The sequence below is a fragment of the Rhincodon typus genome, chromosome 15, assembly GCF_021869965.1.
Source record: "Rhincodon typus isolate 14 chromosome 15, sRhiTyp1.1, whole genome shotgun sequence".
Classification (NCBI taxonomy): Eukaryota; Metazoa; Chordata; class Chondrichthyes; order Orectolobiformes; family Rhincodontidae; genus Rhincodon; species Rhincodon typus.
Window position 1 is genome coordinate 37,011,526 of NC_063346.1, and position 16,423 is coordinate 37,027,948.

At 41.7% G+C, this 16,423-nt stretch overlaps 1 protein-coding gene across 2 annotated transcripts in view; it reads left to right on the plus strand.

Annotated features, from left to right (window-relative positions):
- Window positions 1–15,459, plus strand: part of tent4b (terminal nucleotidyltransferase 4B) — a 67,958-nt gene extending 52,499 nt beyond the window's left edge. Inside the window, exons 11-12 of one of the 2 annotated variants that reach the window (XM_048606029.1) lie at window positions 10,200–10,367; window positions 13,799–15,459. In XM_048606029.1, coding sequence (XP_048461986.1) covers window positions 10,200–10,367; window positions 13,799–13,978 — 348 coding nt within the window. In that variant the 3' untranslated portion in view covers window positions 13,979–15,459. The remainder of the gene's footprint in view (window positions 1–10,199; window positions 10,368–13,798) is intronic. The other variant, XM_048606030.1, reaches the window with a different exon arrangement.
- Window positions 15,460–16,423: the final 964 nt, after the last annotated feature.

Below are 16,423 nucleotides of genomic sequence, written 5' to 3' on the forward strand. Positions count from 1 at the left end.
AGAAGATACTCATGGGGGAGCTGGCTGATAGCAACGGCCATGAGGGGACTCGGACTGACAGTTGAAAAAGAGAAATCGCACCTGGGAGCTACCAAAGTCATTGCAGAGTGTGGTCGTGAGGGTATTCGGGCTGCGGGCAATGTCAGAGAGGAACGGTACGCTAGCACACCTGGTGAGGGAGTATTCACCGGTCTGCGAATGGCTACGAGAGTTGAGTGGTAAGCAAACAAAATGGCAGGCCAGTATGGGGTGAGGGGACTGTTTGCTGAAAGGTTAACAAAGTGACTGAGGACACCATGGTACCAGTTTTCTTAAGTACCGTTGGGAACAAGAAGATTCTAAAGAGTCTGCAACCTGAGAAACCCAAAGAGAAGATATTCCAAGAGCTATGCAAAGTGTTAAGAAATGAAATCGCACCCAAGTCATTGATCGTGGAGTGTTTCCATTTTTACAAATGGGTACAGCATGAAGTAGAGTTGATTGCCTAATTTGTGGTCACCTTAAAGAAGTTGGTGGAATAAGTGCGTATTTGGAAAGTTCCTGCAATATCCTTCATGGGGCTATTTGGTTTGTGGCCTCCAACAGGAAGCCTCCAATGGAAGCTACTGAAAAGGAGACCTGGATTTCAAGACAGCTTGCGAAATTGCTAACTTGGAGTTGGCTGCCAGTGAAGCAATCCAGTTGGCTGATGGCACCCAAGTGCATCAAGTTGTGGAAACTCAGCAGAACACTGTACCGACTATAGAATGCCACCAATGAGCTAAGACTGGCGACGAGGAGTCAACATGTTGGACTCAAAACCCAATGCCACAGTTGAAAGCGAGTGAACCATATTGCCTGAAGTTGCTGGTACAACCCAAACAAGAGCATGGCAGTCAGAAAGAAATAACCCTGAAGACAAAGCGTAATGCTGGGCGTCAGCTGGATCTATAGAAGAAGCAGAAGTCATAGAGTCGGCAGAGTTTCGGTTAAATGTACTGTCGATACAGGGTGAAATCGATCGTTTCTCGATTCTTCCCAAAGTAGAGGGGAAGACTGTAAAAACGGAAGAGGATATGGGTGCAGCGGTGGCCCTGATTCCTGAATCAGTCTATAAGGAGGAATTGAGGGCAGTACATCTGAAACTTGCCAAGATTATACTGCGAATAAACACAAACTAGTGATTCCACTGAAGAGCTATATACCAGTGCAAGTACAGTTAAGGGACCAGTGTGCAGAATCACCACTTTACATAGTAAAAGGCAAATACCTTCTTATTTGGATGCTTCTAGTTATAACAATGTTGAACTGGGGCGTGGTTAATAGGCTGGTGGACTCAAACATGAGTTTGCAGAAGATCTTGGACAAGTTCGAAGATGTCTTCAAAGGAATCCTGGCAGATCAAAGAACAAAGAAAATTACAGCACAGGAACAGGCCCTTTGGCCCTCCAAGCCTGCACCGATCCAGATCCTCTATCTAAACCTGTTGCTTATTTTCCAAGGATCTGTATCCCTCTGCTCCCTGCCCATTCATGTATCTGTCTAGATACATCTTAAATGACGCTATTGTGCTCACCTCTACCACCTCTGCTGGCAACGCGTTCCAGGCACCCACCACCCTCTGCGTAAAGAACTTTCCACGCATATCTCCCTTAAACTTTTCCCCTCTCACCTTGAAATTGTGACCCCTAGTAATGGAGTCCCCCACTCTGGGAAGTAGCTTCTTGCTATCCACCCTGTCTATACCTCTAATGATTTTGTAGACCTCAATCAGGTCCCCCCTCAACCTCCGTCTTTCTAATGGAAATAATCCTAATCTACTCAACGTCTCTTCATAGCTTGCGCCCTCCATACCGGGCAACATCCTGGTGAACCTCCTCTGCACCCTCTCCAGAAGTGAAAGGAGTCGGAGTTAAATTGCAGCTGGAAGCCAGAGACTCCAACTAGGAGTTGGAAGATGCATCTGGCCTAAACGGAGGTGGAACTGGAATAGCTGGTGTAACTCGGACATTGAAACCAGTAATCACCAGTTAATGGGCCACTCCTATCGTTCTGGTCTCGAAAACAGATGGCATGGTGAGGATCTGTGGTGACTTTAAGGTTGCAGTCAATTTAGCCCCAAATGCAGATCAATACCCCCTTTCACTCGTGGAAGGGAAGGTGAAAGAAATTTTCAAAAATGGATCTGTCACAGCCCTACCTACAGATATCGGTTGCAAATGAGTCTGAGCCACCACTGCTGATGGTGACAAACAGAGCCTTTTCTGCCTCAGGTGACTTCCTTTAGGCATCATGTCAGCACTGGCTCTGTTCCGGGAACCATGGATCAAATACGAAGTGGGTTGCTGGGAATCCACAGTTATCTGGACAAAATTTTGATTACTGGATCCTCCAAAGAGGAGCATTTGAAAAATTTAGTAGAAATCCTAAAAAGATTGCAGGAGCACGGCCTACAAGCGACTGGATAGAAATGCAAGTTTTTTTTAAAGACTCCATAGAGTATTTGCCCCATGTTATCAGTGGCGAGGGACCACACAAGACGCCCAAGAAGGTGGAGGCTGTCATGAAGGCCTGTAGACCAGAGAATGTGTCTCAACTGAAATTGTTTTTGGGATTTAGGATGAGGGGGAGGTGATGGCTCTAGTGGTATGATTGTAGGACTGCTAATCCAGAGACCCAGGTCATGTTCTGGGGACTTGGGTCCAAATCCCAAATCATGCCCTTATCTGTCCAAGAGATAGGAGATATCTATATCAGATGGGTGTTTCATGTGGGGAATGAGAGTTGTTATTCCTCCCTTGTTGCACCGAGGATACCTGGCATGATGTGAAAGGAGGAGATAGCCAGGAGCTACTTTTGGTGGTCAAATGTGGAATTCCAGATTGACGCGAAATCGGGGACATGCCAACCCTGAACGTTAGTTTAAAAAAAAAAAAAGGGGCTGCCATTGTTACCACTTCACTCGTGGGAATGGCCTCAAACACCACAGCAGCAAAATTGTTGATTTTGCGGGACCAGTAGAGGAACAGATGCTAATAGTGGTCGTGGATGCTCACTCCAAAGTGGCCTGAGATGGCGGCCATGAAGTTGGTGTTGGCGGAAGCAACAGCAGACTGACTGGATGAAATATTTGCCAGGTTTGGGAACCCCTGAACAATTCGTGAGTGACAATGGTCCACAGTTTGTGATGCAAGAATTCAGCCAGTACTTGGAAAATCACGGAGTCAGACGTATGACCTTTGTATCACCTATAATAAACGGTCAAGTGAAGGGATTGTTCAAACCATGAAGCTAACCCATAAAGGCTTCACAAAGGGAGAGGTCGCTGGGAAGTGAATCATCAAGTACCTCAGCATGTACAGGGACATGCTACACACAATGATCTAGTGTTCCCTGGCATCTTTAATGTTCCTCTGCCAGCTGGGAACTGTAATTGACTTATTGCAGTCAGAAGAGAACAGATGGTAGAGTGAAATCAAGAAGGAAGATGACCAGAAGCGTGGGAATGTCAAATTCAAGGGCATTACGAAGAAGAGAGATGGTCTTGGCCTGGAATTATTCATCTGATGGAAAAATGGATCCTGGCGCTGGCTCAAACAGGTACAGACTGAGGATGAACTGGTCTGGAGGAGACATGCGGACCAACTGGACACTGCAGCTCACCAATAGGAAACATCCCTCAGAATGCTGAACTTGTCCAGATGAAACCAGGAGTATTGACCAAGTCACTTGTTTCTGAGCTAAGGTTGTCATACCCAGAGAGGAGACAACAGTAGTATCACAAGGCAACAACAGCCAATCAGATAGGGATGTATATGTGGAATAAAAGGACTATCTGGGAGATTACATGGAAATGGCTCCTGAGATGAGATCGTATTCTAGGAACTGCAATCCCCCTGAGGGACTAATCATGTCGGTGTAGTCTACGGATGGAATATCTTGGGGGAGTGGTCATTCTTCCATGATTGCCATGCTTTTATAAATATTTCTGATTATGTACATTTGTTGGCTAAAATGCTTGTATAATCTTGATTGTTGTATATATGTTTATTAATGGGAGTTTTAAAATAGAGGGAAGGATGTTATGAATGTAGTTGAGGGTGCTGCCCCTTTTAAGATAGCTAGTCAGATGACCTGGAAGGGTGAGCTTATGCCCAGTCTCAAACTGTCTGTGGAGATGTGAGCATGATAAGTGTTCCTGTTCAGATTTACCATTTATCTACCTGGTACCTAATTGGCTCCAAAGGAAGCACCAACATAACAACACCTTACTCTCAATCTTCAGAAAAGTGACGGAAGGTCAAACAACCCCTCGGAGGCCGGTATCCTGTCACTAAGTCACCCTTTATTTACAAGTGGAGAGTCCTTGACACTGATTCAGCTTCCTCAGCCAGCTCTGAGTGAACAGAACTTGTGACACTCCAGTTTATATACTTTTTTTCTTTTTCTTCTTTTTTCCTTTTTTTTTTTTTCTTTGCCTTTTTCTTTTCTTTCTCTTTTCCTTATCTTTCTCTTATCATGCATTGCCATTGAGTGGGTTGTGTGATGAGCAGCTTTTTTAATGAGACTCTTTATTGCTGGCCCCACAGAAAATGACAACTGTTTATGGCTGGGTACTTTCAAAGCAGCGTTCAGCTCTCCAGATAAAGCATTAGTGTTGTCGCAACATCTGGACAACTGGTATTTTTTTTTTTTGTGAATTCCACATTACACTCCTGTTTATATTTGTCACTCCGGGCTCCCTGATTGGGCCAGATTAACAGCCCCAATCAGGGAACTCAGTCTAAGGTATACCTGGCTGACCTTGTTACAATCATCACAGAAGGGTTTGTTGACAGTGCTAACAAGGTGCTTTTAGCAACGACATACCTGATGCTTGGTTTACATTCTGACAAGATCCCTCGCTCTGAACCTTATTGCAGTATTGGTCCGAACGTGGACAAAATTCCAAAGGTCAAGTGATATGATTGCTTTTGCTTTTGATGACAACACAGGATTTGTCAGAATCAAGGATGTCTAATAAACTTGAAGTCATTTAGAGTTGAGGAAGAACTCTTCACTCGCTGAAGTCATGGACTATGACAAAGAAAATGGTTGTGGTATTGGAGAACCTTAATCCACAACATTGCTGTATGTGTTCCTGAAGGCCGTGTCACATACCAAACAATCTTCAACTGGTTCATCAGTTACCTTGCCTCCATTGTAAGGGCACCATTGGGAATGTTCACTGCACAGCTTCCGAGAGCATGAAGCAGTTCAAACTTGCATACAGCAAAACCCATCACTGTTCAGGCTTGGGCCAATCAGCAGTAGTAATACTCACACCGTATCAGGAGAGTCAGCCAAGTCCTTTTGACATGCCTATTAACATCTACCACCATCAGCATCCTGGAGGGGCCACCATTGATTAGAGACTTGACTGGATCCTCTACTTAACGCGAAGATGGCAGTCAGGAAGTGACGACACCACCACCTCCACAGTAACCCTCAACACTGATGCCCCGCGAGGCTGCATATTTAGCCCTTTTAACTCTTTTATTCTCCTTAAACACTCATGACTGTAACCAAATTCAAGAAAGAGATAGCTTAGTGGCAAAGTGTAAGGATAACAATCCCTTCCCTCACTGTCAGCAAAAATGAACAGCTGGTCATCAACTTAAGGAAGCGGAGTAGAGGACATGCCTGTCTGCATCAATGGTGCTGAGGTGGAAGTGGTCGAGAGTTTCAAGTTCCTTGGAGTAAATATCACCAACAATCTATCCTGGTCCATCCACGTCAATGCTCCAGTCAGGAAAGCACAACAATGTCTCTACTTCCTTAGAAGGTCAAAGAAATTCAGCATGTGCACAATTTTTGTAGCTGCACCATAGAAAGCATCCTATCTGGATGCATTACAGCATAGTATGTCAACTGCTCTGCCCAAAACAACAAGAATGCGGCCCAGCCCATCATGAAAACCAGCATTCCTTCCATTGACTCCATCTCTTCTACTTGCTGTCTCAGGAAAGCAGGCAACATAATCAAAGACCCCTGCTTATATGCCCTTCTATCTTCCATCAGGCAGAAGACAAAAGTTTGAAAACATACTAACAGATTTAAGAATAGCTTCTTTCCCACTGTTATCAGACTTCTGAATGGACCTCTCATCTATTAGAGTTGATCTTTCTGTGCACCTTCTCTGTAGCTGTATGCTGTATTCTGCATTCTGTGTATTACCTTGCTGAATTTAAATAAGTATGATTTGTCTGGTTAGCATGCAAAACAATACTTTTCATTGTAACTTGGTACATGTGACAATTAAGAAATCAAATCAAATGAAATATAACGCTCTGGTTGCAATTACCTGATTTCCCTAAACCTTTCCATCCAAGATGAAGCAGCTTGCTTCACATTTACCTAGAATATACTCCCTCCACCATTAGTACACCATGGCTTCAGTGTGTACCTTCTGTAAGAGGTGCTGTAACAACTCACCAAGACTTCTTTTTCTGCACTTTCCAAATCATCTATCACTTTGAGCGAGAAGGACGTGGGCAGAAAATGCACAGAGTGACCACATTCTGTCATGAAGCAAATTCCCTCAAACATTGACTACAGTATGAATTGGCACCGAATTGAATCACTAAAAGTCACGTTTACTTGGTGTTAAATTGTATACCAGTCAGATTCAATCTTTTTCATTTTAGTCATGTTATTTGTTGAATTGCTGAAGTTGGTAGACATCAGGAAGGAAGAAGCAGTGATAGGTCAGATGGTTGCTATGAGGATTCAGACCAGAATGATCTGATGAATGAAAAATAAAACCAAATCATAATGTTTAGAAGGAAGTCCTTCATCTGTGAGAGAGAATGTTCTTTTCCAAGTGTTACATTATCCTGAATTGATATATTGCCATACATTTTGGTGGTTCAAAATCCTGGAGCTCCCTTCTTTGTAGCAGTTTGGAACAATTTTCGCCATATGGTCGCAGTGGTTCAAGGAGGCAGCTCACATCTTTGCAGTAAAACCTGGCCTTGTTATTGATACCCACATGCTGTGAATGAGTTAGGAATCTGTGAAAAATATAGTATCACAGAAAATTTCAGATTAAGGTTTTTCTATTGGCTTGCATGATCTGTAAAATCTTTCACAATAGATTTCAACCTTTTCATCTAATGCAAGCCACAATGCTGAATAGAATAGTATTGCCAGTTGCAGTGTTTTTTTTTTGAGGTTGTTGGCTTGTTCGCCGAGCTGGCTGGTCATCGTACAGATGTTTAATCACCATGCTAGGTAACATCATCAGTACGGCTTCCAATGAAGTGATGTTGTTGTACTCCGCTTGGAATTAGTCTGATCTGGTCTGTTAAGTGGAGTTGTGTCATTTCCGGTTCTTTTTTGCATGGGTTTGTATATGGGGTCTAATTCCACATGTTTGTTGATTGCATCATGGGTTGAAATACAGGCCTTTAGGAATTTCCGTGCATCTGTGGTTGGCTTGAGCTAGGATGGTCACATTGTCCCAGTTAATTCGATAGCCTTCATTGTCCGATTGCACCGAGATGAGGGAAAGTTTGTCGTGTCGTTTTTGTCATTTCTGTGTCGTGATTGCTGGTGTTCGTGTATCCTAATGGCTAGTTTCCTTACGGTCTAGCCAATGTAATGTTTGTTGCAGTCATTGCAAGGTATTTTGTAAACTGCGTTGGTCCTGCATGTCAGGTATGGCAACACGTTCAAAGTAGCCTGACAGTGGGAAATCTTTGCCAACTGATTGAGCGCTCCCCGCAAACAACTTCACATCTTCCACGAATGCCTCGGGAACCAAGTACTGCCCCACAGCATTAAGTACATATCTCCACTCAACCCACAAGCAAACAAAACAGCTGAACAAAATGGCCGGAGAATGCTGCGGATAATGACCAATGATGCCCAGAATCAACTCCACGAGTACAAGCAAGAAATTTCACGGCAAAAATCATTATACCAAAACATCTCCAACCAGCAATGGACTACAACCCTGGAACAGGCCATCACCATCACACAACACTGGACCAGAACAAAGAAGAAACACACTCTACAGCAGAAACTGACCAAATTGATCCACCATAAAGACAAGGACAACAACAAAGCAGAATCATGGATAAGAAAACTATCCAATAGACCACTTGCAGAAACCGAGAAAGCTGTCCTAATACGTGGACTAAACTATAACCACAGAGATGCGAACAGAACAGACTTCATGGCCGCTCTGGAAGCTAAACTAAAAGGTAATGGACTTGCAGATGAAACACAATAAGCTATCCGACAAACTATAATCCCTACACTGAACCAGACGAATGAATGGAACACCCTCAACACATCAGAGAAAAGCACTCAAAGGAGTCAAGAAAGCCAGGAAAATCATAATCCTACCAGCGGACAAAGGACACATGACCGTCATTATGAACAGACCAGACTACATTGAGAAAGGACAGGCATTGCTGACAGACAGAGAGGGAGAGAGACAGACCCAACACCGCAGCTGGCAAATAGGATCACTGAAATGCTGAAGAGACTAAAAATGCAGGACAAATAACCAAGAGAGACTACGTGAAAATGAAACCAGAAAGCTCGAACACCCCCCTGCTTCTACAGACTACCCAAAGTACGCCAACCAGACATCCCCCTCAGACCCATTGTCTTCCTACCAGGCACACCCACACAAATGGGCCAAGGACCTATAATAGAGACTAAAACACCTGGTCGATGGATCACCCCACTCCACTCCATTCAACCCAGGAATTCCTTAACAAACTCAAGAACATTAAAATCAACGAGTACAACATTATGATGTCCTTTGACATCAAGGCACTATTTATGTCCATTAACATACCAACAGCCAAAGAAATATTTGCCACATTACTGGACACAGCAGAAACATTGACTCCAAACAGCTCTGTCAGCAAGGACGACATACTCAAGACTACTGGACCTGTGCCTCACCACACACTTCATTTTTAACGGCCAAATATACAAACAAATCAATGGCACACCTATGGAGTCACCCACCTCGGGACTTAGTGCAGAGGCAGTCAGACAAAGACTGGAACGCACTACCCTCCCCCTTATACAGCCAAAACTGTGGATCCGATACGTGGACGACATGTTGTTCATCATTAAATGCATCAAGTTTGAAGAAACATGACATCTCATCAACGACGTTTTCACTGGGATCAAATTTATGAGAGAAGAGGAAGACGACAATCAACTTCCCGTTTCTCGAAGTCCGGGTAGAACGAATGACCAACGGGGCGTTCCAAACCACAGTATATAGGAAAGCAACCCACACTGACCAAATCCTTAATTTCTATAGCAATCATCCCAATGTCTACAAACAAAGCTGTGTTAGGACACTATTCAAGCGAGCCACAACACACTGCAACACGCCAGAACTATGCAAGGAGGAGGAAGAGCACCTATACAAGGTCTTCACTAACACCGGATATCCTAACAACTTCATCCACAGGTGCCTACTCGATAGATAATGCCAAGAGGACACAGTACACCCCAATACACTGGTCACACTATCCTATGTCAAGAACATATCAGAACTGATAACGAAACTGCTACGATTATGGTAGCACAGAAACCCACAGCCACACTATGACAAAGATTCACAAGGACCAAAGACCCCATAGCCATGACATGCAGGACCAACGTAGTTTACAAAATACCTTGCAATGACTGCAACAAACGTTACATCAGCCAGACCGGAAGGAAACTCGCCATCAGGATACACAAATACCAGCTCGCAGCAAAATGACACAACGAACTTTCCATCATCTCGGCGGACTTGGACAATGAAGGCCATCGATTTTAACTGGGACAACATGACCATCCTAGCTCAAGCCAACCACAGACACGCACAGGAATTCTTAGAGACCTGGTTTTCAACCCATAATGCAATCAACAAACATGTGGAATTAGACCCTATATGCAAACCCATGCAAAAAAGAACTGGAAATGACACAACCCAACTTAACAGACAGGAGCATATTAATTCCAAGCGGAGTAGAACAACATCACTTCATCGGAAGCCGCACTGATGAAAGGTGACGAAACATCTGTACGATGACCAGCCAGCTGGGCGAGCAAGCCAACAACCTCGTCCGTAACCCGCACTACAAATCTTCGCAGGAGTGTTTTTTGTTTCTGGTGTTTGTGCATGATTTTAAATGTAATTCATATGTTTTTACATTTAGGACTCTGATGGGACACCTTGCAAAACTTCCAAACAATCTGGCAGTCACCAGTCCACTATTAACAGATCAGTGCCACAGGAATCTGCAGCAGAATCGTCTCCATTGCCAAATTTGAAAGCGCAGCATAGTACATCAAGCAATTCAACAATTAACACCACTAAAGCTCAGGTTTGGAATTATTCTGTGGTCTGCTGCCAGTGTTCAATTTAGCTGCAAGAAGACTCTACTTTTAATGACTCAACCTTTACCCCCTTTCAAATTGCATTTCCTATTCTAATAACGTGTTACAATTGTTACCATATCCATTCAAGGCTTTCAAACCAGGTATTGGGCAGTTAAAAGTTGATTGGTTTGATGGAGAAAAACCTTGATTGCCAACTATTAATGGCCATCTTGCCCTTGTTACAGCATTTCCAAATCACTTTTTTTTAAAGTCAGAAAGCCAAAGACTTACTCCATGTTAAATGGACAGCTCGCTCCAATGTCCTTCGATTGAGAAGATCCCTCTTGATGTGGGATCAATTCCCCATGATACAATGGATGCTGAAATGAAAACTTAAATTTAAATTGCGTATCACTTTTTTGTTTTCTGTATGAAAGCATTCTATACATAAAAGGAAATTGTGACCTTATTATGTTGGACAAGACAGTTCAAGGTGGTATTATTAAAATAACCATAACCGTAAGCCATTAGAAACAGGAACAGGAGTGAGCTGTTCAGCCTTGAATAAGAATGAAGCATATGTCGGGCATAGACAGCAGAGATCGAGTGAATCCCTAGAGTAGTACTAAAGGCAGTAGGAGAATACTTGAGGGAAATCGGGAGGGCAGAGAAGAGACATGAGATAGCTTCGACAAATAGGGTTAAGGAGAATCCAAAGGGAGTATATAAATGCATTAAGTGATAAATGGTAACGAGGGACACAGTAGGGCCCCTTAAAGATAAGCAAGGCCACCTATGTGTGGAAATGTAGGAGATGGGGGGAATACTAAATGAGTATTTTGCATCAGTGTTTACTGTGGAGAAGGAAATGGAAGATAGAGAAGGTGGGGAAATAAATAGCGACATCTTGAAAAATGTCTAATACAGAGGATGAGGTGCTGGATGCCTTAAAATGCATAAAGGTAGATAAATCCCCAGGACCTGATCAGGTGTACCCTCAAACTTTGTGGGAAACTAGGGAAGTGATTGCTGGGCCCCTTGCTGAGATATTTGTATCATCGATGGTGTATCATCACAGGTGAGGTGCCGGAAGACGGGAGGTTGGCTAACGTTGTGCCACTATTTTAAAAAGGTGGTAAAGAAAAACCAGTGAGCTATTGACCGGCGAGCCTGACATTGATGCGCAAGTTGCTGGGGGAATCCTGAGGGACAGACTTTACATGCATTTGGAAAAGCAAGGACTGATTAGGGATAGTCAACATGGCTGTATGCATGGGAAATCGTGTCTCACTAACTTGATTGAGTTTTTTTGAAGAAGTAACGAAGAGATTGAGGGCAGAGTGGTGGACGTGATCTAGGTGGACTTCAGTAAGGCATTCAACAAGGTTCCTCATTGTAGACTGGTTAACAAAGTTTAATCACATGGAATAGATGGAGAACTAGCTATTTGGATACAAAACTGACTCAAAGGTAGAAAACAGGGTGGTAGTGGAGGGTTGCTTTTCAGACTGGAGGCTTATGACTATCAGTGTGCTACAAGGATCGGTGCTGGGTTTGCTGCTTTTTGTCACTTATATAAACGATTTGGATCTGAACATAGGAGGTATGGTTAGTAAGTTTGCAGATGACAACTAAATTGGAGGTGTAGTAGACATCAAAGAAGGTTACCTCAGAGTACAATGGGATCTTGATCAGGTGGTAAAATCATGAGGGGCATGGATAGGGTAAATAGACAAAGTCTTTTGTTGGGGGGGAACCCAAAACTAGAGGGCAGAGGTTTAAAGAGAAGGGAAAGATTTAAAAGGGACCTAAGGGGCAACTTTTTCACAGAGGGTAGTGCATGTACGGAATGAGCTGCCAGAAAGAACTGGTGGATGCTGGTATAGTTACAAACTTTAAAAGGCATCTGGGTGAGTATATGAATAAGAAGGGTTTAGAGGGATATGGGCCAAATGCTGGCAAATGGGACTACAGTTATCTAGGATATCTGGTCGGCATGGACGAGTTGGACCAAAAGGGTCTGTTTTGGTGCTCTGTAACTCTGACTCTTGAGCCTGCTCTGCCATTCAATAGGATCAAGGCTCCTCTAACATTCGTCATGTCCACTTTCTTGCCTTTTCCCTATAACTCTCGATTTCTCTACTGATCAAGAATTGATCTTTCTCAGCCATAAATATACACATGTACTCTGCCTCCACAGCTGTCTGTGGCTGGGAGTTCCAACAAGAGACAACCCTCTGCAAGAAGAGCTTCCTCCATTCAATCTTAATTGATATCCCTTCATTCTGAGACGATCCCCTCTGGTCCTAGAATCTCCAATGAGGGAAACATCCCCTTCCACATTTATGCTGTCAAACCCCTTAAGAATGCTATATGGTTCAATGAGATCATCTCTCATTCTTCTAAACTCCAGTGAGTAGAGTCCCTATTATTATGGTGCAAGTCTGCAAGAAATTCTGGAATAGTATTTTAACAGAGCAGGATTTAACAAAGCCCTTCTCGATTTGGGGAGATGCTTGTAGAATGAAGCGGAGGACTGGGGAAATGACTGAAGGCTTTGTTGCAAATTTTGAAGAACTTTGATGGCGTAGGTACAGCAAGGTTAAACTGCGAGGCAAATCTCAGAGAATGGAATCAAAATAGATCAGTATCGCAAATTGGAAGGTGGGGAAGAGATTTGACTTAGTTGGAAAGACAGTGGAATCTCGTAAAAGAACAGTAGAATTGGATGTGAGGTGATGTCCAGGTTTAAGTGCTAGGTTATTGTAGACAGAGGGTGTGGAGGAGGATGAGGCAGCTGTTAGCTATAATGCCAAAGAAACTTTTCAAGTGCTTTTCTCTAGTGAAAATACCTAAAAACAAATTTTATGTTGAGATACAGGCAAATTAGTGTTTATTTTTATGGCTTCAACTGTGTTTTAAAAGAAAATGCATTTAATAGAAGTGCTGATGAGCACTCAGTTTTGTCACCTTTCAAGTAAAATACAAGTTTGTAACCTTAAAATGAAATTTATGTAGGTGAGTTTGGAAGAGCAATATTTTATCATTTTCGCTCTCCCGTTCTAAAATTACTGGGAAATAACCCCAGTTGGAAAAGGATTGACAACAGGAAGAGGGTGATAAGTACGGAAATTTGTACCTGTGTAGAGAATTAACTGATCAAGAAGGAGCTTTCATTCATATCACATCTTTCACAAACTCAGCACATCAAAAATACCTCACAGCCAATGAAACATTTTCAAATTGTAGTCACTGTTGTAATTTTGGCAAAAATAGTCTTAATTGTATCATGTAGCATATAAAGTTAATTTCATGGTGCAATAAACAAGATAATGTGTAATAAGAATACTTTGTCAGCATTTTTTTATGTAACTGCTGAAACGTTTTATTTTCTGCTAAAGGAATAATGTTTTGTTAACATATTGTTTTGTTCTAGCATGGTGCAGCAAGACTATTTCGTTCATCTATCAAAGGCTTCCAAGGGCAACAGAACTCCAACCATGTTGGAAGTGTAACAAACAAACAGAATCCAGGCAACAAGCCACATCAGCAGCACTGTCCTAGCAAAAAGAGGAAGCACAAAGGAGATGCTGCCTCAGCAGACTTGTGTCGGTAGTCTGTTTTTGACTTGGTTAAAGAAAATTCCTGCAGTGATCCCATAAGCTATGGAAGACAGGTAGCACGAGATGGGATCTTCTCAGACTTTCCCAGGAGAATGGATTTTGATTTGTTTTTTTTCCAGATTGCCATAAAATGATCATGGGTTACAGTGGTTGTCGCAAACATTGCTTCCCTTTTTAGATGGGCCATAAGCTGCAGTGGAGCAGACTGAAGATGGAATCGATGCACAAAAATGCCCCTCCCTGGGTTTAAGATGTAATGGAAGTTGATCAGAAAGGAGTGTTGGAGGATCTTAAAATTATTGAAAAATGAAATTTCCATTGCTTCCTTTGCAAGGGAAATTTTAAATGTTACAACAAAATGTATACTTTGTGCACGATTTTAAAATTATTTTTGCAGATACTGACATTTTTATTGTGTATATACGGAAGGTTGTATCAGCACAGTATTTGCATTGGTAACCTTTGTTTTCAGTTAATAGTTTTTACATGTCATTGCAATTTACATTTAATATTGAAATTTTCTGTATTACTTGTTAACTTAATGGATCCCAAGGATGTTATTTGACACGGCTTATATAATGAAAGGCTATATGGTAAGCTTATAAAGTGCTCCACTAATACTTATCTATGTAGCAACTTCCAGATTCATTTATTGGTTTTTGAAATAGAAGATATTGCTCCAGCAGCTGTTGAAATACACTCAGTTAAAGGCTTTAAGTAGCACATGGCATCTGGAAAAGTGAAGCGCAACATTTTTAATACTGTTTAATTCTGTATGCAGCATGTAGATATTTGTACAACAGTTAATGCTGTATGAACAGAATTGTTCCTATCAAATATTTTGAAGGAAGTTTTAATATTTCCTTGTCTCAGGTGTTACAGTAAATATTCATATTGTATTTTACCAAATGGAGTGATCACAAAATTTCCTTCTAAATACATCCTTCTAGATCTGGCAGCATAAATCTGTGGTGGTCCCTATTTCTGGCTTTTCTATGTTGTGATAATACAAATTTTAAGTTGAACTCTAGAACAAATAATATCATATTTAATTTCTTTCAGCAGTAACTTCCTAGTATTCTGCTGTAATAGATAATTCTTTTGATCTTAACTTTTATGCATGCATATCTATTTGCTGAGCCCTTCAATCCTGGTATAATTCTGGCTTGAATTCTTCTACGTAAAATCATGACCAAATATCATGCAACTAACTAAGACCCATTAAGTGTTGACTAGTGATATGTGTGTTTACACACTTTGTAAGCTGAAACAGTAGTAGAAAGGCTCACAGTACAATGTTCCTTTTAGCTGTGAATGAATTTGGTGCTTTAAAATTAATACTTTAAACAGCAATCTACTTGTGATGATGGGGACTGTACCTGGAAAGGCATGGACTTAGTTACTATTGCTCTAGGACAAAATGATCAAAAAACTACACTAAATAAAGCCAATTGGAGTGGTGAGGAAAATCAAATGTTCTCTTTTTTTTTTGTTTGAGTTATTTATTTAAAAATTTTGCAGTTATTTTCCACGATGCAAAAAAGTACAGCAAATGGATAATTGATTGGTAAATCAACAGAGAAAACTATTCTAACTGTTTTACTGATTAGTCATGCAGGCATTTTAATCCAAATGTTAGATTACTAATCTACTTAAACACTACATTGGGCATGGCTGGGATTGGAGGAAGGATTCCATCAGAAGTCTATGATAACTGAACACCCCCTACACAACCACCATGGCATTTAGGTTAATCTATGCCAATGAAGCACCACTTTCATGTCAGAATGCTTCAAAGCATTGCCCAGCTCAGCAATGAGGTTTTTCTTTTAACAACAATCAGCCTAATTTACAAGCCAGTCACTCAATCAGCTTCATAATCGGTACATTACTAGTACCTAAAAGAACGTACAAATGAATTATCTCAAAAGTAATAGTGTTCTTGAGCTTTTGCCAACATTTACAGCAGGGACTAAAGATGCTGATTGTACAACATTGATTATTCCACATAAAATTACCAGTTACAATTAAAATTAGGCTGACGTTTCGGGCCTGGACCCTTCTTCAGAAAATTTTCTGAAGAAGGGTCCAGGCCCGAAACGTCAGCCTTCCTGCTCCTCTGATGCTGCTTGGCCTGCTGTGTTCATCCAGCTCTACACCTTGTTATCTCAGATTCTCCAGCATCTGCAGTTCCTACTATCTCTGAAACAATTAAAATTACATGGTTACTTAAGATTTCGTGTGAACACCAGTTCATGCAAACTTGTACTGTAAATATTCCCACATTGAACCATTACCAGATATTTTTAAAAAATCGTAACTAAGACTGTATTAGTTGTAGGTATTGATTTCGGAGGTGTCACAAATATCTTTAGAGTTAAATGCCGTGAACTTGGTTAGCAAATATACTTCAGTACAAATAAACTACGATCCAGTAA